General features: G+C 37.6%; 2 protein-coding genes and 1 long non-coding RNA gene across 3 annotated transcripts; all 3 read right to left on the bottom strand.

The window, feature by feature from the left end:
• Nucleotides 1–473: 473 nt before the first annotated feature.
• LOC130560725 (uncharacterized) lies at nucleotides 474–1,387 on the bottom strand. The gene is made up of 3 exons (XR_008963737.1): nucleotides 1,278–1,387; nucleotides 978–1,115; nucleotides 474–877 (listed from the first exon to the last, which is right to left on the bottom strand). It is a non-coding gene; the product is annotated as an uncharacterized LOC130560725 (long non-coding RNA).
• Nucleotides 1,388–1,580: 193 nt separating this feature from the next.
• LOC130560718 (uncharacterized) lies at nucleotides 1,581–13,349 on the bottom strand. The gene is made up of 7 exons (XM_057344714.1): nucleotides 13,102–13,349; nucleotides 5,204–7,187; nucleotides 4,963–5,126; nucleotides 3,423–3,643; nucleotides 3,011–3,140; nucleotides 2,784–2,884; nucleotides 1,581–2,691 (listed from the first exon to the last, which is right to left on the bottom strand). Exons 2-7 carry the CDS (start codon nucleotides 7,161–7,163, stop codon nucleotides 2,553–2,555), a joined length of 2,715 nt encoding a protein of 904 aa, XP_057200697.1. The 5' UTR covers nucleotides 7,164–7,187; nucleotides 13,102–13,349; the 3' UTR covers nucleotides 1,581–2,552.
• A 1,292-nt stretch (nucleotides 13,350–14,641) lies between these two features.
• On the bottom strand, nucleotides 14,642–23,217 carry lgi2a (leucine-rich repeat LGI family, member 2a). Its single transcript, XM_057330657.1, has 8 exons — nucleotides 22,921–23,217; nucleotides 22,339–22,410; nucleotides 20,180–20,251; nucleotides 18,770–18,841; nucleotides 18,609–18,680; nucleotides 17,999–18,168; nucleotides 16,841–17,005; nucleotides 14,642–16,758 (listed from the first exon to the last, which is right to left on the bottom strand). Exons 1-8 carry the CDS (start codon nucleotides 23,100–23,102, stop codon nucleotides 15,941–15,943), a joined length of 1,623 nt encoding a protein of 540 aa, XP_057186640.1. The 5' UTR covers nucleotides 23,103–23,217; the 3' UTR covers nucleotides 14,642–15,940.
• Nucleotides 23,218–23,774: the final 557 nt, after the last annotated feature.

Here is a 23,774-nt window from a genome sequence, read left to right as displayed (position 1 = left end):
TTTAAGAAATATATATTATGAAGATATATTATGCACCAGCAGATGTTTTAAAAACAAGCTTTTAAATAAATAATAATAAAAACAAATGGCCATGGCCAATACAAAAATGGCACACTATTACTCTAGTAACTTTCTATTAACTTTCTGGACACATTTTGTAAGATGCCTTATTGGTTTTGACAAAGCAATACTATCAGGCAATGTATGCCCGTTTTATATCAACCTGAAAGAACAGGACATGTAAAAAATAGTATAATATATAACATAATAATAATGCAGTACACCTAAATATTTCGTATTTTGCAATATTTAGTTATATCGTTTAGTAGTATAATAAAAGTATCTTGTTTTATAAACACTATACATTTGACAAATTAAAAACATTGATATGAATATTAATCATGAGAACAGTAATCAATGTATCAATCAATCATAAGCATTTATTTACATTAATATTAAAAAATGTATGCCTAATATTCAACAAATAATAAAAATAGTACAATGATTTACATAATTAAAATAATTAGTATTATGCTAAAACTGAAATGAATAAGTAACCTTTTGTTTTATTTAAAAGTTATGGGAGATAAAGAGCTGAATCTCATGCTTTTGCAGGCTCCACTCATTGTTTAGGGTTGTGTTGTATTCCAGTAAAAGTTATTTACATTCATAGAATTAAACAAAACTCTCTATACAAAAATGAATTTACCACCTGCACCTGTTCGGCTTGGAAATTTTAGAAACTTCAATGTCCTGGAATTTGGAGAACTTTGGTCCTCAACAAACTTATAGATGTGAGAACCACCAAAGAGCTGGGCAACAATGACAAACACCTGGTCCTGGATGATCACGGACTTGCAGGCAACGATGGACTAACCTGCGATCATTGAAAACAGATACAGCAAAGTGAACAAAAGCAAGAAACACAGCATAAGTTCATACTTAGTCTTTCCTATATGACATTAACAGACATGTACCTGTGATGTTGTCATAACTTCTGAAGTTCATTTTGATGTGGTCTCATTGGAGAACCATGCAGGTCTCTAAAAGTGGGATCGGCAATGGCCACTTACACATCTTTCCTTTGAGAGAACGTGTTCACAGACAAAGACTGACTAGACACCAAATAAAGGGAAATCAAATCTGTATGTTAAAATAGGAAATAGTTCAAACTATGGCGACTTGTTAACGTTGTCCTAGCTGACGCCTTCTTGATGTATTAATTTATCATTTGATACAAGCATACAACTACGGTTGCAAACACACAGACAACTCACTTTTGTGTGTTTACGGATGGGTTTTGATCCTTCTAATATGGCGGACGATTTATGAGAGATCTGTGTTTATATTTCTATAGTCTGTCCAACCTCTGCGGTGTGACTCTGTGATAAAGCAAATCACAAAGTTAAAAATTTGCATTATCATAATCGCATTTAAAACTATATTTGAAGGTGCAATTTGTGCTACACAGTTAATAGGCTACATTTAATTTCATTACCATATTGTGGCCACTTAAATGTTCTCAGAATATTTATATATATTTGCCTACATATAGTAAATAATTGATTTATTGTGCAGTGTAGACAGCTTAATAGATAAACAGAGTTTTATTGTAGAGCGACATTAAAAAAAACATTCATCAATGGTATTCAACAAAATCTGCAAAACATGAAAATACATTTCAGAAATAAGGACATGAGCAATAACTGTGACTATAGATCCCCCATTCCCAAATATTTGTAAAATAAGGCCTTTGAATCTGACAGCATATTTGTCTTTTGCATTCTAAGAGTATATTCGATACATACAATCAGTGCTATAACATACTCTATACTTTTTTCATTTGGCAACATAAATGTAAGTAATACAGAACATTTGATAATGACCACAATTCAGTACAAATATTGTAATGCACATACTGTAGGTCATTTACAGAAAACATTTGTGTGTTTTTCGTCCTCATAATTTGCGGCAGCTATCATTAACATTGTAAAACGTTTTGTCACATTGTATTTAGATAATGCAAAAAATGTACATTAAATATTAAATATTGTGGCACTATACAGTACATTGCGATACAAAGAATTGTGATAAGCCTGTCCCTCTCTGACCATCCTCAAATGCTGGTTACAACCCTGATTCTTTGAGCCAAAAATGGGAAAAAAATGGTGGTGGGTGATTTCCCGCACATAGTTTAAGACTAATCCCAGACTAAAAATGTTAGATCTGTCTAAACTAGCAACGGCTTGGACTGACACATCTTCAAATACATCAGTGCCATTGTTTTGTCTCAAAATGCACACAAGTAATGGTTTTTTTGTAAAGCCTGTTTGTAAAAAAACTACTTTATTTAAAGAAGGCCAAGTCCTGCCTTAATCTAATCCCTGTCCCCTTGAAGTTCAGCATTAACCTTTTGCAAGTAGAAAGAGCATTTCCTTTATTTTTTTAAGAAACATTAAAAGGCACCACTTTTTACGAGTGACCATATTCTACTATATATAATCATAAAACAGATAAAGAATAAACGTTCATGCTAAATTCAGAACGAAAAGTCAAATCTGTGAAACTGAGTTCAAAAGTCTCTTGAGACTCGGTCTGGAGTGCCATCCTCTCTCCTTGGCAAACCTGTACAAACTCCCAAAGAGATCAGGGAATAGAGCCATTAGGTTGATGTTTGCTGCTTCATCTGGGCTACAGAGAGAACAAACAGACCAACAAAACAAGGTGTGACACACAACATCACAAAATTATTGTGTAAACACTTCATGCTGTGCGTGACTTACTAATGCTCGTGCAGGTTGCGTACAAAACGCAGCAGGCCCAGTATATTCTCAGGATAAGGTTTCTTCTTACCCTCCAGTTTCTGGACAAGCTCAGGAGAGAACTAAAGAAAATGATATTTTACTGATGTCAAGTAAAGGCTGTTTTTTAATGAAGCTTATCAGGAATAATGACCAGACTTCTAAAGCAATCACTCTTCATACATGACATGGACTGTGTAGTTACTTACTTTATTTCTCCATTCATAAAAGCTTTTTCCTATCGTGAATTCTTCAATGGCATGAAGCAGCTCCTCGTCAGTATTAAGATACTTCTCTGCCTCTTTCTGAATCCCCAATTTCTTTACATACTCCACTTTCCTGGGAGGATTTCAGAAACACCATAGTTACGATAACTATGATTACTAAAGTAAGAAAATTATTCCTTTGTGTTTACTGTGTTTTTACTACAAATCCCCTAGTTAAACTATTGAAGTAAAACCATAGCTATACTTTTCTAAGGGCTGTTAATAAGATATCTGCTGGAAATCACAAGTTAAGACAGGCACATTGGCTTGATTGGGATTTCTCGTCTACAGTCTTTGTCAAATGTTGTTAGAGAATGCTCTGAGATCTGGGGGACTGATGTATTATGTACTATACCTTTCATCATTCCAGAAGAAGGGGTGTGCAAGTGTTTGATCAACAGTTAGTCTCTTTTCTGGATCTTCATTGATCATCCACTCCACAAGATCCTTCGCTACATCATCCTCCAGGTGTTCTAGTGTGTATTTTCCTTGCAGAATGTTGACCTCACAAAATGGACCTTTGCCAAATGGATGATGCCCGCTGGAGAGAATGTAGTACACTAACATCCCAGCAACCTTAAAACAGTTGACGCTGTTACCAGTGCTTAATTAGTCAATTCCGAGGTGCCGGAATAAGGGGGCGTGGCAGATCCGGTAACGGAATGTGCAATCTCTGAGGGTTTTTCTATCTAACTATTTAGATGTATTGAAAATGCGCATGAAAAAGCCTAAATGTAAACGGACATGCAAAGATAATCTCAGAATTATCAAAGAATTTTAATGGGATTTTATCTTGAGTTTATCTTTGTTCGCGTTAATGTGATGGAAACCGTTTATTGTCATAATGATGATGTTGTGAATATTTGTGCATGTAAACAAATAAAACACAGCCCTCAACATTTGTGTAGAATTCATAAATTTAACGTTTAAATTACACCTGCGGGTGCAGGTGGAGGCTGCTGTGTTTCAGCATTTAATCACCGTATTTCATCAGTTCTTCTGCGTCTCTTCGCAGCATTGGTCCAACAACAAATATTTCTCTCTGATGTGTCCATCACAACAAGTTCCCTTAATGCAAAACATGCGACACGAATAAATATTTATAAATAATAATTTAACAATTAACAGATTAACAAAACGAAAGAGAAAAATTGTGACAATATGCTAATGAGTTTGGTTCAGTTTTTGAGGTGCAGCGCTTACAGCAATACATTACACTTGCAATACATAATACTTGCACTAAAAGCAGTATAATGCGCTTTTGCAAAATAAAGAAAACTTACAGCTGTAAGTTTTCTTTATTTTGCAAAAGCGCATTATAAAGCGCATCACACACATTATTCCAGCATCTCAAATTTGACAGCCTGTTCATTACCAAATGATATTTGTTAAAATAAAAAATTTGTTCAATAAAATAGTTATTGCCATTATAATTATTATGCGTGCTTTTTAATGAAATATGTGCACGTAGGTCAGCACGAACGTTTTCCATTAGCGCTTGAGGAGCGGGATCTACCAAATGAGGTGCCGGATCGGATTTCGAAGGTGCCGGATCCGGATTCGGCTTATTCAGGCACAAATTAAGCCCTGCTGTTACCATTTGAAAGGGATCTTTCACCCATCAATTCTTTCATAATTTACATACCCTCATATCATTCTAAACCTGTTTGACTTTCATTCTTCTGCAGAACACAAAAGAAGATATTTTGAAGAACTTAGGAAACCATTCAACATTTGCCAAATTGACTTCTATTGTATGGACACAAAACCACTGAGACATTTCTCAAAATATCTTCTTTTGTGGTCAACACAAAAAGTGTCATATACACATAGGGTTAATAAATGATGACATTTTTGTGGAACAATCCCTTTAAGTAAATTAATTTTTGACTCACCTGAATGTCAGAACTTCTTTTGTACCCTCTGTTGCTCTTCTCATCTATTGCTTCTTTTGCCTTCCAGAATTTAGTTCCAGCGATGCTTGTTCGTAAAGTGGTTTCACTCGGTTTCAGTCTGCGACTTATTCCAAAATCTGCCAGTTTAGCTTTCCCTCTTATGTCTGTGAAAACAGTAAAATGGTCACAATTATAAAAAAAGATTTTATATTTAAATGTATATACTGCAGTAAGCTCATACCAATCAGAACGTTCTGGGGTTTGATGTCCCGATGAAGTACTTTAGTTTGTTGGCTGTGCAGAACTTGTAGACTGCAGAGCACTTCCCTCACAAGCTCTTTCAAAACACAAGTCCTCTGAGAGCTATCGTCTGGTAAGTGATCTTGGATGTATTCTTCAAGTGTGTACTCACAAAGCTGAAGAATAAGGTATCCAAAGTTGTCATCTTCTGCAAAGTCTATATAGCGCACAATAGAAGGACTATCAAGTTCTGGAAGTCGTAAAAATGTCTCCTCATTCTTGAGGTCCTGATAGTTGGACTTAAGCATTCGTTTCACAGCCACCTCTGTGCCATCATCTCTTAGACCGAGGAAAACCTGTGTTCCATCACTTCCTTTAGCGATCTTAAACTCATCAGCGAGTACAAGAGTGTAACTTCGTAATGGAGAGGCTTTGCTGGTATCAATTTTAGACAGTTTTTCAAATTGTTCGTTCCAGCGACGACTGATCGGATGCCACCGTCTTTCTGCTGGAAGATTCTCAACAGGCGGTGTGAAGGGCTGCACACTTGACTTTGTCTCCTCGATGGATGTCATTGTGTCAGGAAACGATTGCTTCTCTTCATCTTCCTTCTCTCCTACTTGTGATTCCAGCTTTTTCTGATTTTTCTTTTTCTTCTTCTGTTTTGTTGTTGAAGGGGAAACCGCATTTTCCTCACATATTCTATCCACTGCACTGAAACTTGATGGATCTCCAAGTGATGTGTTCAGATTTTGAAGTTTTTCCTTCATGGTTTCATCCATCTTTATTTCTGCAGCATTAAGTATCCTCTCTGGTACTGGAGACAATCCACACTTTGCAACAACTTCTGGAGCAAAGTCATTTATCTGAGCAAACACTCCATAGGTCACAAGACTAATTTGACTTGAATTAGCTTTTGTAAGAGGCATTAAACCGTTGCATACATTTTCATATACAGAATGACTTATATTTAATTTTTGCTTATAGGTTTTTTGCATCATGACATCAAGTACTGTTGGTATCAATTGATTGACTCTGTCTCCATGTGCATTTCCAAAAGGCTGGACACTGTTTGTTAGAATTGGCACAAGTTCATTGAATATTTGAGGAGAAAGCCTTTCACTGACACACAAAGCAGCATTTAAGCAATTAAATGCAACAGTCCAAGAACGTTTAAGAATTCTTGGAAAGCGCTTGATGACGTCCTCAATGTATTTGTCTGCGCTCTTTGTGTCTTTCAACCACTTGATGGCACTCTGCTGATACTGCTCTGCACCTGCACCAATAACACTAAAGTACTCCTCAAACAGAAGTGTATGAGTAAAAGGATGCTCTTTAAGGAAATGTGCCTTATAGATGCTGAAAACTTCTGTCTGGGGTTTTTTAGAAACAGCACAAGAGAAAGAGAAAAATATCTGTACTTTCTCAAAATCTTTATTCTGTGAGGAAAGTCGATGAATCATGTCGTCCATTTTTTTGTCAAGCACTTGATTTCCTCCATAATTCCTTGAAGCTGAAGCTCCAGTCTCCAGGAGTGCTTTCACAATGTCATCACGGTTGTGATCAACAGCATACTGCAATGGAGTGAAAATCTGTATATCATGTCCATCAGGGTTAGCTTTTGCTGCAAGTAATCTTTTCACGATACTCAGTGAAACTCCACGTGTACAACCAGCGTAGTGTAGAGGAGCAAGTCTATTTGTTGAGAGTTTGTTAGGATCAGCAGATTCTTTAATAAGATATGAGCAGATTTCTTTGTTCTTGCATATAACAGCTGCTGTCAACAGTGTGACATCATCTTCCCAGACTTCAGAAGGGTAAACCCCATTGATGTCCTTTCCTCGGATTAATTTCTTTAATCTTTGTAACTTGTTATCTATGATGCATTGTATTAAGGGATCTGTTTTTCTAGTAACTAATGGAAAAGGAACTGGAAATGGAACTTGGATCTGAAATGCCATGGTTCTTCAAATATGAATTACAGTCTGTTAAGAGATGTAAAATATTCTGCATTAGACATTGATTGAAGACAGTTGGGCCACTTCACAGACAGCATCAGTGCAAGAGGTTGAACTTGATTCAATATATTTAAAGTTCTTTTATTGATGGATGTCAATTTCAAATTGCAGTAAACACATGAAATATAAATAAATTAACAAACTAATAAATAAATAACGCTGTCAGAGGCAGAAGGTACAGTTTTCCTTGGAAATCTAATATATACGGTAACTGGTATACTTCACACTCCCGAGGTGATTTTGGAATAAAATAAAGAAACGGTTATTAAGAAGACATGTTCAAAAATGTATTAAACAACTAATAACAACACTACAACACTCACCTTTTGTGTGTATATAGCTTTACAATAAGCATTCTGCTCTATCCCAATAGTGACCGATTGCAGAACAGCAGAACCATACGTCACAGCAGCGCTATGGCAGCGGCGCCATGGCAGCAGTCTCATGCCTGAAGTGGGCGGAGTCACAGTCTCAGATCGAAAGTAGTGAGAAGGAAAGGAATGTCACGGCGGAGAAAGGGTACACGGTAAAAAGTTGTCTTCGATTGCTGTTGGATTATCTGACGCTGAATGAGGAAGACCAGAAAAAAGCCCTTCTGCAGCTTTCACATGCAGAAACGAATGATGAGGCGGGCCAAAGAGCCTTTCAGGGCTTTCGCTTTGAATTTAAGGGTGATAAGGACATTTGCCTTAATGAGCTTCTGGATAAAACATGCCTCTCAGGATTATTTGCATGTTTTAAGAATTTTTATTTATTTTATTTATCTCTTATTCTAATTTAGTTAGGTTTAATTTTTGATTATTATTGTTAATAACTCCTTTTCAAGATGGCGCCGCGGATGGCTGCCTCGGTTTGGAGTGCTCTAGTACTTGTCTTTTTTGTTTGTTTTTCCTGTTTTAAGATACTCTTCTTTAATCACCTTTACCAGGGACGAATTGCTTAACATTAACCAATGCCCTTGTATCAATCTTTTCCCTAATTTTGAAAATTCAGACGTCTTACTGGACATTTTACTCGGAGGAGCGGCAGCTCTGTACAAACGCTCTAAAAGACGCAAGCGGGGAAAGCGAGCGGGTGCGCTCGTCAGACTCCGACGACGCGGATTTAGGACCCCGCTGCCGAGTATACACCTGGCGAATGTCCGCTCCCTTACCAACAAAACGGACGAAATACTCTTACTCACCAGGACAAACAAAGATTTTTCCAACTCCGCTGCGCTGTGTTTCACAGAAACATGGCTCAATGACACCATACCGGACAGCGCGTTACATCTGCCGGGTTTTCAGCTGTTCAGAGCGGATCGCATTGCCGAGTCAACAGGGAAGACACGTGGTGGTGGATTATGTTTTTATATAAACGAAGGTTGGTGCAGAGATATAACAACACTGAAGAAGATGTGCTTTTCGTACTTAGAAGCGTTCTCTATCAACTGCAAACCTTTTTATTCGCCACGCGAGTTTTCCTCATTTATTCTCGTGAATGTTTACATTCCTCCACATGCTTGTGCGAGCGCGGCGCTGCAACAGCTGGCGGATTACATCACTGACACGGAGCAGCAACACCCGGATTCTCTTATTATTATTATTGGGGACTTTAACAGAGCAAACCTCTCCCGTGAGCTGCCAAAATACAGGCAGCATATCACATGCCCCACCAGAGACAGCAACATTCTGGATCACTGTTACACCACAATACGGGATGCATACCACTCTGTTCCCAGAGCAGCTCTGGGTCTCTCTGATCATTGCCTGGTTCATCTTCTTCCGACCTACAGACAGAAGCTTAAATCTGCCAAGCCTGTAGCAAGAACAGCAAAGAGATGGAGCAGCGAAACAGAGCGGGCCTTACAAGCCTGTTTCGACTGCACGGATTGGAGTGTCTTTGAAGCTGCAGCCACTGATCTGGATGAGTTAACTGACACAGTGACATCCTACATCAGCTTCTGTGAGGACATGTGTATTCCCACCAGGACTCGCTTAACATACAACAATGACAAACCATGGTTTACAATGAAACTGAGACAGCTTCGTCAGGCCAAAGAAGATGCTTACAGAAGTGGGGACAAAGTCTTGTATAATCAGGCCAAAAACACACTGACAAAGGAGATAAGAGCAGCTAAGAGAAGCTACTCTGAAAAGCTGAAGAACCAGTTTTCAGCCAACGACCCTGCATCAGTGTGGAAAGGCCTGAAAGACATTACCAACTACAAGCCATCATCCCCTCAGTCTATGGGTAATCAACGACTGGCTGACGACCTGAACGACTTCTATTGTCGTTTTGAAATGCAGAGTCTCACCCTTCACACCCGCCCTGACCCTATCTCTGCTATACCATTAACACCTCCTCTTGACATTCAACCTGCACTTAAGATCTGCGAAGAGGATGTTTGCCAGCTTTTCCGCAAACAAAAGATCAGAAAAGCACCAGGCCCAGACAATGTCTCACCCTCCTGCCTGAAAGTCTGTGCGGAGCAGCTGTCGCCCATCTTCACTAATATTTTTAACAGATCTTTGGAGCAGTGTGAAGTCCCTTCATGCTTCAAACGCTCCACCATCATCCCTGTACAGAAGAAACCCAAAATATCTGGACTTAATGACTACAGGCCTGTTGCTTTAACATCTGTGGTCATGAAGTCATTTGAGAGACTTGTACTGGCCCACCTGAAGGACATCACCAGACCACTTCTTGATCCCCTCCAGTTTGCTTACCGAGCAAACAGGTCTGTGGACGATGCAGTAAACATGGGACTGCATTACATCCTACAACACCTAGACAGACCAGGGACTTACGTCAGGATCCTGTTTGTAGACTTCAGCTCGGCCTTCAACACCATAATCCCAGACCTCCTCCTGCCCAAGCTTACCCAGCTCTCTGTGCCAACCTCTACCTGTCAGTGGATTATTAACTTCCTGTCGAACAGGCAGCAGCTAGTGAGGTTGGGAAAATTTAAATCCAGCACATGTACCATCAGCACCGGAGCTCCTCAAGGATGTGTTCTTTCTCCACTGCTATATTCACTCTACACAAACGAATGCACCTCTACAGACCCTTCTGTCAAACTCCTGAAGTTTGCAGATGACACCACAGTCATTGGCCTTATTCAAGACGGTGATGAATCTGCCTACAGAAAGGAGGTTGCTCAGCTGGCTGCCTGGTGTAGTCAAAACAACCTAGAGCTGAATGCATTCAAGACAGTGGAGATGATAGTGGATTTCAGAAGGAACCCTCCATCACTTCCTCCCCTCACCATCCTGGACAGCACTGTGGATACTGTGGAGTCATTCAGGTTCCTGGGCTCCACCATCTCTCAGGACCTGAAGTGGGAGTCCCACATAGACTCCATTGTAAAGAAGGCCCAGCAGAGGTTATACTTCCTCCGTCAATTGAGGAAGTTCAACCTACCACAGGAGCTACTGACCCAGTTCTACTCAGTGGTCATCGAATCTGTTCTGTGCACTTCAATTACTGTTTGGTATGGCTCGGCCACCAAATCAGACCTACGAAGACTACAACGGACAGTTCGTAGTGCTGAGAAAATTATTGGTGCTCCTCTGCCCACACTTCAGGACCTGTACGATTCCAGAGTGAAAAACAGGGCAAGAAAAATCATCATTGACTCCACACACCCAGCACACAAACTCTTTGATCTGCTGCCCTCTGGCCGGCGCTTTAGAGCACCAAACACCAGGACTTCCAGACACAGAAGCAGCTTCTTCCCCCAGGCAATCTCCCTCCTAAACAGATAACTGCTCCTTAAGAGCAATATTCCACTTCCACTACTCCTATAGTGTGCACTATAGTGCCTTATTATATCTACATCTTATGTATACATGTATATAACACTACCTCTACTTACTAAATTATCCATTTGCACAAGTGTACATACAATCTGTTAATATGTATATTCTACTATTTGCTACCCTGTACAATGTCTCTTATATGTTATTACCCCCCATTTTCTGTAAAATAGTCTTTTTTTATATATGCACAATTTAGAATCTTTTAGACTGTAAATCGTATTATATTGTATTGTCATTGTGTTGAATGTCTGTACTAGAAGCTTCCAACACCATAGAAAATTCCTTGTGTGTGCAAGCACACTTGGCAATAAAGCTCTTCTGATTCTGATTCTTAATTGTGTGCCTTCTGTGCTATAACTTTTGTTTGATTTTGTAATGTTAGTTTATGATGTGTAGTGTATAGCACAAGGTATTATGTATGTACTATGAAAAATTGGTTAATACTTAAACGATTGTTAAGTAAAAAAATAAATAAAAATGTTCTATTGCTCAAAATTGTGCTTGTTTTTTTTGTTTTAGCATTGCACTTAATTTACTGTTCATCTTTTAAGACACAACAAAAATGTTAATAAATTTTACTTTTTAGCTGTTAACAATAGGATACATTTACCAGAGACTTTATCAGAGACTGTAATTCCTCAGAAGATTACGGATGTATGGAGTAGACAGGAAAATCATGTTTCTCTTTTATCAGTCTGTATTAGAAAGTGTTATAGCTTGTCCACTTGGTACGGTAATCTCTCGGTAAAATCCAAATCAAAGATACTGTATATTTGTTCGAACTGCTACAAAGATTATTGGACTGAATGACTACCCTATATTCAAGCTCTGTACGAGATATGTACATTGAATGAGGCCAAAGTGATTTTAATGACCCGTCTCATGTACTTCACTCTTGTTATGAACTCTTACCCTCTGGAAGATCTCGTTACAAACTAAACAGATTTAAAACTCTTTTGTGTCAACATCAATCAGACTGCTGAACATGGACCATCTATTTTTATGAGTATGTCTTATCATGTGTTTTATTGTATCAGGTCGGAGTCAAAACACAACGTTTTAGCTATTGGAGTCCACCGCAAATGTCCTTACTAAGGACAATAATGTATATTTCATTCATTTCATTATTAACATTTTTGTTGAAGCATTATATGTATAATACACGCGCACACATGCACATAAATATGTATATATATATACGTATACATCTTTTCAATTAAAACCTTTTAATTAAATACGGACTTAACATTAATTGCTTACAAATTTGAAACGCTCCACAACACTTAGTAGTTTGATAACGTTTGCTCCGCCCACTTCCGCCATGGCGCTGCTGCCTTGTGACTGCTGTGACGTATGGTTCTGCTGTTCTGCAATCAGACGTATCTCCTCTATCCGGAAAATGAAACCTATACGTGCAACCAGGTGGACACGTTCTACGCCCCACCCTTTTAAGTCTTATTAAACATTCTCAGAGATAGCCTAATTTCCATGAGATGGAAACGTTAAAAAAGGGGAGCCCATGGTATTTTATAGTGACGTTACCTATTACATTTATTTACTTTTGATAGCCGCTTAAGTACAGTTTAACCACAACTCGCGGCGTTTTGGGCTTTACATTTTGTAGTAATACAGTAATGCATAGGCCTAATAAGATAGAGAAAACACCTCATATCATGATATTCTTCAGAGCAGTATATATTTGCGTTATATCACTTGAAATCAATCATTGCCGAGATGAATAATCAGTTTGCACGTTATAAAACCAGGTCAGTCATGTCCACATGAACTGAGGGGAACAGTAACGTTACAGAAAACTTTTACCACTCATCATCATCATCACTTTTATTACAGACTCGAAGTCCAATTAAAAAAATTACAAACAAACAAATGACATACAACACATAAATACATAAAAAACTATACGGCAGTAGCCACATACGAATTCAATGTATTACAGAAATACAGTGATACCAATGCCTTCAAATATTAAGTTCCAACATTGTTTAAAATTCAAAGCGAAAACTACAGCCTACTATACTACAAAACGAGCACAAAAGAGCAAACAACTGTGAACTACTTACCTTACTGTGTGAAATACTGTTGCAGACAAATCTTTGCGCGGGCTATTTTTATATAGGCGTTTTTTGACTAACTGCGCCGCGCGCACAAACGATCAGCCATATGACTTCAAAAGTACCGCGAGAGCGTTTCGAAACAATACGCTGCAGGCTGCTCTCGCGGTACTTTGATGACATACAGTCTGCGCAACGCCGAACACACCCATATTCACTGAAAGGAAACTAATCCTGCTCTTCCGTACCCGTCATCAGCCCTATGCTCTCAGTGACAATCTGCCTCTCCAGGTGGTCCAGGTGGATGTTATAGTGCTTCAAATGTATCAAAAAGATGACCATCAGTGTCAAATAACTTTATTATTAAATAAATATTGTAACACCGGAACAATGTTTTTCTGAAATCATTTGCTAAAGAAGTGTTTTTTGTTTAAATCAAATAAATAAACAATAACTCGATAAGAACTATGTTCCAAAAGGACATTGTTAAACATCCAAATGTAATTACATACTGGAGTCAATTTGTAAATGATGTCAATTGGAAGAAAGTTTGGCTTTTGCCTAATCGTTATTTTGTTACAAACAAGGTTAAAGAGGTTACCTTTAAACTTATTCACAGAATAAACCCGGTTAAATGTTTTCTCTCTAAGTTTAAAAAGGATATGTTAGTTGTAGCCTATAATTCCTGTAAAGAGACAGCTATTCATTTGTTTTGGTACTGCCCTCTGGTTGTTGTTGTTTGGCTAAATTAACTTGACTTCCTTGTTGAAAATATTGATAGAAATTCCATTTTACAATGGAAACATGTATTGTTAGGTCTGTTTGTTAATCAGAAAGACAAACAAATCCACACTTATTTTATAAATGTTATTATTGTTTCCATATAAATGTACATTTTCTGGCGGAAAACCATGCTTTAAAGCGTTTAAGGAAGAAATAATTTACTTTGTTAATTATACCCTCCAAAAACCAGAAAGCTCGTCATATTCTACAGGCATGTAACTATTTTAATGTAGCCTATTTATGTAACTTTGCTTTGCTTATTATTAAAATTGTTATTTTTATTTACTTTTTTTTGTTATTTCTTTGTTTTTTATATAGGCCTACTTGGTTACAATAATTGTTTTGATCATAATACTGTTATTCAATAAAACAAATCTGCCTCAGAAAAATATCTATCTGTTATTTGCTGTACTTTAACCTAATGAAGTCAGGTAAAAAATTTTAGGATTCTTTTAAAGAAATTGGGTGTACTGTATTTATTATGCACCTGCTGTCTTTTATCAGCCTGAAAGAACAGGACAGGTTTTTCATTCCAGAATAAATAGTATAATTATAATTATAATATAATAATAATAATACTATTATTAAATATATAATAATAATTATTATATAATATAATAATATATACAGTAGACCTAAATATTTAGTATTTAGTAATAGAATAGCATAAAAATAGCATATTACAATTATCTTGTTTTATAAACACTATAGATTTGATCAATTAAAAACATTGATATAGATATTAATCGAGAACAGTAATCAATGTTCATAAGCATTTATTTACATGTGTATTAAAAGACATATGACTAGCATTCAACAAATAATAAAAATAAGTACAATGATAATTAAATTATATTTTATTACATTGCTAAAACTGAAATGAATAAGTAACCTTTTGTTTTGCTTTTAGATTTAGAAGTTATTGAAGATAAAGAGCTGAATCTCATGCTTTTGCAGGCTCCAATCATTGTTTAGAGTTATGTTCCAGCTTGCAAAACAGCAAGGAAATGGAAGTTCTTATTTTACCTTTTATCAAATCAAGTCAGACATTCAACATTTTTTCCACTAGTACAATTTTAAGTTATTTACATTCATAGAATTAAACAAAATTCTCCATCCAAAAATTAATTTATAACCTGCATTTTAGGTTTAATGTTTGATTTTACTCTGCAAGATACATTTTCTGGAAACATGTGTATGATCGTTTAAAGGCTTGTGCTTTTGACATTTTCCCTGTATTTTAAGCATAAACGTCTTGCTGAACATGTCCAGGTCAAGAACGTAGCATCACTAGATTTATTGCATTTAAGCAACATAATAAATCAATATGAGTAAAGAGACAATATTGGGGTGTGGGGTGCTTAATCCATAATATTGTCATAAAAGTGAATCTTAATATCTTAATGGTCCTTAAACCAGGCCTCATTTTCTAAATGTGCAACATTGTTTTCCTTTTGATTTTAGGGTAAAATTTTGCCTGGACTTTACCAAACAGTTCATGTAGTTACAGGATTTCAGTGCACCAACTAAAAATGAAGTTTTGATTAATTATACTCCACAAAGATGATACTCCTATTTCAACTGACTATTTACTTACCATTACAGAGCTGTCTGTTCACCAGCAAAGATGTGATCCACAAAACATTGAAACTATAAAGGAAATATATTCTTGTTAAGGTTTTAAATGTCATTTAAGTTAAAAGAATTGCATTTGTCACCCGTATCTATATTTCAAACGTTGTATACATGCCTTGTTTGCAGCTATATCATGCATGGTATCACAGCAGAGTTTTGAAATGCTTAGAAGAAAGAAGAGATTTAGATAGTTACAGGTGGACAAATGCGAGTCTTTTTAGCAATCTGAGCTCCACACGTCCTGCAACATTTCCAATACATCACAATGAAAACTGTCAGGGCCGACCCAGAATCAATATAAAACTACATATGATTGACACGTAATAGGCATAATACTTATTTCTGTGAACCTGATAATGCCAAATTCACTTTTCTTCCCGGACCCCATAACATACACCCAAAAAATACGAGGCCGTGTCCACAACAGCACTTAAAGACTCAGATCGATGATGATATGCTCAAAGATCTGCGTGCTCCCCTTGAAACTGGAAGCGAATATGAAGTCCCTCCGGTCGGTGGAGACCACAGTGAAGGAACGTGGAGCCTGGATGTAGACTTCCTTGAATCGCTCGAAAATCTTTGTTTCGTCATCCCACAGATAGATCTGTGAGAACGTGTAGTCGCTTCCCAGAGCCAGGTAGTATCTTTCTTTGAAGGAAAACGGTTGCAGGATCATGGACCCTCTTGAAGGAAGCGCCTGCACCTCGGAGAAATCTTTAGCGGTCCAGTGCAAGACCTTTGAGTCACCGATGTATCGTGTCATGGCCAGATACAGCTCCTCTTTGATCCGGAAGGCCTTGACGGCAACCACGTCTTCCATGTTGGGAATCTCCCCGTGTAAGTTAAACTTCTGGGCGCTCCTGCTCCACTGGTAGATGACCGGTACTTGAGAACGGCTCGCCAGGATGAGATGAGCCTTCCCGTCCAAATCGACAAACTCAGCATCAGTATCCCGAAACCATTCGTGAAGAGACTGGTAAGAGTAGAAACCCTTGTCGTTCCATTTGTAGAGGGTGGACAGACCGGCTTTGGAGCTGTCGGCGATGATGAAAAACCAGTCGTTGCCAATCAGGAAGGCCTCAATGTCGTTCGGCTTGGAAATTTTAGAAACTTCAATGTCCTGGAATTTGGAGAACTTGCTTTGGTTCTCATCAAACTTATAGATGTGAGAACCACCGAAGAGTTGAGCAACAATGACAAACACCTGGTCCTGGATGATCACGGACTTGCAGGCAACGATGGACTGACCTGCGATTATTGAAAACAGATACAAAGTGAACAAAGGCAAGATTACGTTATGTATTTCCACATGATATTAGCATATTTATACCTGTGATGTTGTCATAACTCCTGAAGTTCATTTCGATGTGGTCCCATTGGAGAACCATGCAGCTCTCGATGTTTGGAGCAGCGATGGCCACATACACATCTTTCTTGTGGGAGAACGTGTCGATGGACAAAGACTCAGCAGACACAGAATGAAGAGGAATAAAATCTGGCCAAAACATGTTAAGTTAGATTTTACACACATAACTCACTACAATCTACACTTAGAGACAAAAAAAAAACATTCTTTATTCAAAATGCTCATAGGATGTTGTACAGATATTCACAGCTCTTAAAGGGATAGTTCACCCAAAAGTAAAAATTCTGTCATTTATTCTCTCTCATGTCATTCAAAATTGTATGATTCTTTCTTCAGAGGAACACAAAAGAAGATATTTTGTGAAATGTCTCAGCGGTTTTGTGTCCATACAATAGAAGTCAATGGGGCACCATGTTGTTTGGTTACCAACATTCTTCAAAATATCTTCTTGTTTGTTCTGCCGAAGACAAAGGCATACAGGTTTGAAATGACATGAGGATGAGTAAATGATAACATTTTCCTTTTTGGGCAAACTATTGCTTTAAAGTTCCAGTCACAGTGTATAAAATTTAGCGGCATCTAGTGGCAAGGTTGCGAATTCCAACCACGGTTCACTCCACCTCTCCCTTTCGAAGCATTACGGTGGCTGACACAGGACAAAGATGTCATCACGTTTTCGCTTCTTTGCCGAAGGAGATAACGTGTTTATGAAATACGCTCTGTAGAGCAGTTTGTCCGTTTAGGGCTACTGTAGAAACAACATGGTGAATTCCTTGTAAGGGGACCCGCGGTGTATGTAGATAGAAATAGCTCATTCTAAGATAATAAAAACATAACGCTTCATTGTGTAAGGTCTTTATACACCTCTGAACACATAGTTATGTATATTATATTGCATTTCTCTCAATAGATCCTCCAAAGAATCACACATTGGACCTTTAAGAAAAGTTTTATATGTAATTGTTACTCTTTAGTCAGTGGGTAAAATAAACACATAAAGGACATGAAATAAAGGTTTATGCTGCAGCTTGATGCGTGTTCTGACTCTCAAACATGGTCTGACTCTGAAAAGTCATGCACACACACAAACAAACACACACACACACACACTCTTTCACATACCGGGGGAGACGCACTCATTATGTAAGCTTGCCATGTCATTGAGCCGTTTGCCTTTCATCTCTTCAGGCCCGGCACAGAGGACGTCTGAAACGGTGGCATTAGTGCTCTTCAGCCACAACATCAGCCACTTCGCTCTGCAGTCACATTCGAAGGCATTGCCCCTTAGATCTCTACAAGAACATATACAACCCAAGATCAACACAAAGTGTTTTTTTTTTATAAAACACGTGGGTTTAAGAGCATGCATTTTTGCATAAAAAGTGAAAATAATATTAACAATATGTGACCCCAGACTGTGAAAACCAGGCTAGTCTCAGAATCACTTTTTGAGATAACGAGCATCAAAATTTGATTTAAAGCACTAATTTCACTATAATTTCAATCTTTGACATGTCATTACTCAGTCAACAATAAAGATATCAATGTTATATTTTTAAAGAATGTTCTTTACACCATGTAGGAGGATTTTATGTACAAAACAGCAAATCACCAAAAATGACTTTAGCTAGATTTTTACAAGCAGGGTCACATATAGTATCGATTTATTTGCAAGCACAAAAAAGAATAGATTTTTCTGTATAGACTTGCATGTAAAGAAGTTGAAACTCACAGATCTATCAATGAATCCAGATCTATGAATAGATCTCGTGGCAAAGCTTTAAGGTTGTTGTTTGCCAAAGACCTGTGAGACCAAACCAAACACGTTACAGTACAATACAAAACAAGAAGCATTAAAAATGTTGCAAATATGAAACAAAGTTCCTGACGTACAGGTGGGTCAAATCCCTGAGTCCTCTAAAAGAGTATTTTGATACCGTCTCAATCTTGTTGTTTTCTATAAACCTAGAAAATGAAGAGAAAACAAAACTGAAAAAGTGGACACGGATGATAAAAGATGCCTGATGATTAAAAATATATTGTAAACAGTACAGTGGAAAATAAATTGTTCTCAAAAAAAGGACAATAAGAAAAAGGAAGGTCAGGTAGTCTGCAATGTTTGTTTTAGTCATGTTGTTCTGCCAGGTCATTTAAATACTGTAAAAAGGTCACACATAAAAAATGCTAATGTAAAAACACCCTCCCAGACCTCCAAATTCTATAACAACAATACTGTAGAATTTGGGATGCACGATTAATTATCGACCATATAGGTATCGGCCGATAAATGGTGGTCATTTTTAATTTGATCGGTATCGGACGATACGCTATAGTCGATGGATTATGAATCATTTCCTCTAGTTGAACCACTTCAGCTGCATGCTACTATAGTTAAAATACAGTACAGTATTGTCTTTCTGTCATGATCATTCCCTTACTGTTATTAGCAAAACATTGTTGTAGAGTATCTATAGATATTTATGAAAGTGTAAAATATAGGAACAAAAGCATGGTTGAAGCCGACTGCTGTCTGAATGCTTTCTTTCTTGAGACCTGTTAGACACGTGGCTATTGAGAACACTTTTCTGGATTGCACTGAAAGAACATCTTTAATTTGTTTATTGAATAAACATTATACCAGAAAAGTTAAAAAGTTAAAGAATCTTTAACTAGTGTAAAGTAGGCTAAGTACATGATTTTCAGGGAAAAAGAGAACTAATGGTTACACTGTAAAGATAAAGACTTAATGTTTAATGTTCATTTATCTTTAAACAAACATGTTGCCAATAAATTAGATAAATATAAATCTACAGTAAGTTACTGGCAAGTAGCTGCCTAACTACAGCAAATTTTTACAGTGTACCTTGTTTTCTGCAGTCAATGTTTTCAAATAAAAGCTTTTGTTTCAGTCTCAGAAAATGTTATATTAATATTTAGATACTGTATATCGGCCAATATATCGCTTATCGTCTTCCAATGTAAAGAATGATCAGTTATCGGCCAAAATGTAGATATCGGGGCATCCCTAAGACACTGTAAAAAATGTGTTGGTTCAACTTAACAAAATAAGTTTTGAGTTAATTCAACTTACAAATATTAGTCAATTCAACGAGAAATTTGTTAAGTTAACTAATATTTTTAAGTTGAATTAGACTAAAATTTTAAGATTCATTTTTGACAAAAGAACAAATATTTTTTTTACAGTGTATAGAATAGATCTAAATTAAGTGTGACCATTTAAGCGCTATTAAGAATTATTATGAATATAATTAAAAGAAAAGAGCTATAATGATACACACTTACAGGTACTCCAGGTGTGAAAGGCCAGAAAATGCATCATCCCGTACTGTGGTGAGAGCATTGGAGTTAAGCAACCTGTCATTTAGAGAAAATAGGTCAGAACACAGTAAGCACACAATAAACAAAATTGATATGTTTTGACTGAAACAAAATCTCTCAGACCATGATATGTGCCGTGATAAACTCAGAGACTTAAGACACTGTATGCGTATAACACATTTGGCAAACACTCAAATCAATGGTGCAGTAGTTCATTTTGGTTTTGCTCTCTCAGGAGTAGACCTGTGTCAGTACATCAAACCGCTGACATCACGAAAGCCTCCACTGACGGCAAACACAAAGTCACAGCAGAATGTACCGTATCTCGTCTCAACAGCATCAGAGTGCCAGAGAGAAAGCGTGAAATGCTCTCTGAAAGCAAGTGCACTAAAAATCTCTCCGTAAAACAGCCCCAGACGTTCAAAGGAAAATATTTCCTTCCAGCATTTAGTTGAGAAGCACGCTGTAGATAAATACCTGATGGATCAAACACAAACCTGGTGTTCACACTGTTCATATGAATACAAGTTTTCAGGGTTGTGAAGCTTGAGGGCTGATCGATGGTACTATATTCAAAGTTAATTCAAGAAAAACGAAAGAGAAAAGATATCCGTGTCTGAGGTTATGCAACACTAGCATTTATACTAGATAGTCCAAACAGACGAGATCAATACTGCAGTAACAATACAGTAACGTTTGTTTATGTTGTTGCCATCCTGGCAGGCAAGAACAGCCGGGAGCGAATGTGAAATGAATGGCGCCAGCATGAGTTTCAAGGCAACAGACTTTGTATAGCAAAACGTAATAGATTAAACATAACAGATCCCTAAAAGGCCCAAGGGGTGCTTTTAACGTGTATCAATAAAGAAACGGATACATCTCCTGACCTGCAGGATCCTAATATCTACAACTACCTCATCAACTTTTCATCGTCCTACTCCGGAGACTCTTTAAAAGCCTGAGTGGTAAAAATTGACGTGAATTTTCTAATGGATATTCAACTTTGGAGTCTGCCGGCTTTAACCTGCTTTGTCGTCATTGGAAGGGTAAGTCAACTGTGTTGTTAGCTAACGTAATCGACCCTTGGTGTCCTTGTTTGTAGCCAGCATAGCTATATCACTGATCTTGCAGGTTAAACATTCCCAAAAAACGAAATGACCCTCCATTGACACGATGGGGTTGTGTTGGGAGCCCACTGCGATTGCACAGCTGGACTAGGCGAGTGTTTAGGATTTGGCAGCATACCGACAGAGAGGAAGAGATAGTGGTGACATGTGTTGGTTAGCACGTTTCATTGCAGTTAATCATTTAATCATCTATCTGGGATTCGGGATCCTTAATCATCCTCAACTGTTCTGGCATCCTGGCTCACAGCAGCTGTCCACCATGTTAAAATAGTACGATTTGTAAAGTCTATACAGCCTGGTTTAAAATGATTGTTTGACCACTGTCAATACCAATGCTACAGCCGCTCTAGCGCTCTCCTGATAGCCTGCCAAAATGGCGGCGTTCCGATTGCGTGACGTCAACCTCCGGAGCTCTAACGTTCTACGCAAAGTGAGAAAAATAGTGTATGAAGGCACAGAAAGAAACTCTGCATTTGAAATAATAGTTACTGCGAGGTAGATTTTAAATGACTGCTGTATTTCCCTACTATTTAACATGATAACAAAGCGATATCTTTCCTTAGACATCACCTTGGTACCTTAGAGTACCAAATAAACACCACTGTAAATTATTACAGCCTAGTCACACATTGTACTAAAAAAAATATGTTTGACAGGTTAAACTGGGTAGCACTTTATTTTTAAATCCTGTTGTACATAACACTGTGAACCTAGTACAAACCAAACCTTAAACCATGTTAAGTATATTACCAGTATTTTGCTGGCTAAGCAAGCACACTGTGAGTGCACACACTGTACATTAAAGTGCAAGTGTTACCTGTGCTCTCTCAAACTAATTTGTCCATTAGAGGATCAACTGACTGAACCTGATGGATGTTAAGAGGTTTCTACAACTGCGAAGCAGAAAGTTTGTGAGAAGTGCCCTTTCCGTGGATCAATATGAAGACATTTAAGTGCACCCCAGACTTAACATCATCTCAGAAAGGCTTTACTTACAGTAACTGTAAGGACGGGGTGTGAGCGAACATCGCCTCTTTGACCTCGAAGAAGGTCCCGTTCACAATACTCCTGCAAAAACAAGATGTTGGTAACCCTTTACAATAAGGTCTCATTCAGTAAAATTAGTGAACGCATTAAATACCATTAACTAACAATGAACAACACATTCACAGCAATCTCCCAGTTCTTGTTTGTTTGTGCATAATGTTAACTTCTGATTTCAAAAATGCATTTGTAAATGTTGAAATAAATTAAGATGAATAAATGCTGTAGAAGTATTGTTCGTAGTTCATGTTAGCTGTATGTAGCCTATGTTAACGAATGTAATACATTTATTACAAGCACTAATACATAGGCCTACAAGATGATGCTTTATAAGGGTGATTTAGGGTAAAGCTGGACACTTTTTGTGAATGGGATGATTGGAAAAGAGTCCCGCCTTACCCAATCCACCCTGCATATATTATAATAACAATATGAAATGCATCGGTCCTGAAAACGCAAAAACGATGTTCCCCCATCACAGCTGTGGATGTAAATAAAATGGAGACATACACATGTACAAATATGTAGACTTACAGTGAACTGACATCGTTGGGAATGTATCTCGGGACGTAAGAAGACCCGACGCAGATAATCGACTCCTTCGAGCAGCTGCACGAGGACGGACATTTAAACGCCCTTTTCCCGGTGTTCGCCGACGGGATCAGAAGCAATAATACCGCCGATATAATCACGCAGTGTTTGGTGACGATCCCCATCTTGCTCGTCAGGTTTGCATGTGTGAATCGGGAACAGATCAAGAAGACATCCACCCTGCAGCATGAATGCAGCACTCAAGCGCCTGACATCAGCACATCATCTCCTCGCGCTTTATTTATTTATTTATTTATTACGGCGCCCAATGTCGGCGAATGCTGGTCGAACAGCCTGTGTGGACTTTTAAAGATGGGAATCCCCGCTGAAGAAAACAATAGAAACCATCACATTTTGCGATGTGTTTAATGGTTATAATGGGAATTGTAAATAATGGAAACTATAATGGATGTCTATGGTAATATAGCCTATTGGATTTTATTTTTTGGATGTTATATGGCAGATGGAACCAACAGCATTAAATTATAAGACCAAAAACACACTACATATACATTTTGTAATGGTTTTAATAGTAGACAACTGATGGTTCCTAAAAGTATTTGTGTTTGTGAAAACCATGCAGGGATATTAAGAAATATAGCCAGGGCCAATATTCACTCAAGCAGTCAGTAATCCTGAAATATCACTCATTATTTACAGACGTAATCTTTGTATATAAAAGGAATATTTGGAGAATATTTTAGAGAGGTCTATCAGAAAGAGAGATTTGCAGCACCATGGACAGTTCCCGAACCCTCTCACTGTTTTTAACCATCAAAAACACTTAACACTCCACT

Source organism: Triplophysa rosa, linkage group LG1, assembly GCF_024868665.1.
Source record: "Triplophysa rosa linkage group LG1, Trosa_1v2, whole genome shotgun sequence".
NCBI lineage: Eukaryota > Metazoa > Chordata > Actinopteri > Cypriniformes > Nemacheilidae > Triplophysa > Triplophysa rosa.
This window is presented reverse-complemented; position numbering and strand designations above follow the sequence as displayed.

What these genes read in the sequence shown, in the direction of transcription:
- LOC130560718 (XM_057344714.1), bottom strand. Translation starts at nt 7,163, where the DNA reads ATGGCATTTCAGATCCAAGTTCCATTTCCAGTTCCTTTTCCATTAGTT. An exon ending in TTTATGAATGGAGAAATAAA is followed by an intron (nt 2,885 to 3,010) that starts GTAAGTAACTAC and finishes CATTTTCTTTAG; the next exon opens with TTCTCTCCTGAGCTTGTCCA. An exon ending in CGCAACCTGCACGAGCATTA is followed by an intron (nt 2,692 to 2,783) that starts GTAAGTCACGCA and finishes TTCTCTCTGTAG; the next exon opens with CCCAGATGAAGCAGCAAACA.
- lgi2a (XM_057330657.1), bottom strand. Translation starts at nt 23,102, where the DNA reads ATGGGGATCGTCACCAAACACTGCGTGATTATATCGGCGGTATTATTG. An exon ending in CTTTCACACCTGGAGTACCT is followed by an intron (nt 18,842 to 20,179) that starts GTAAGTGTGTAT and finishes TTCATTTTCTAG; the next exon opens with GTTTATAGAAAACAACAAGA. An exon ending in CTCAGGGATTTGACCCACCT is followed by an intron (nt 18,681 to 18,769) that starts GTACGTCAGGAA and finishes TTGGTCTCACAG; the next exon opens with GTCTTTGGCAAACAACAACC.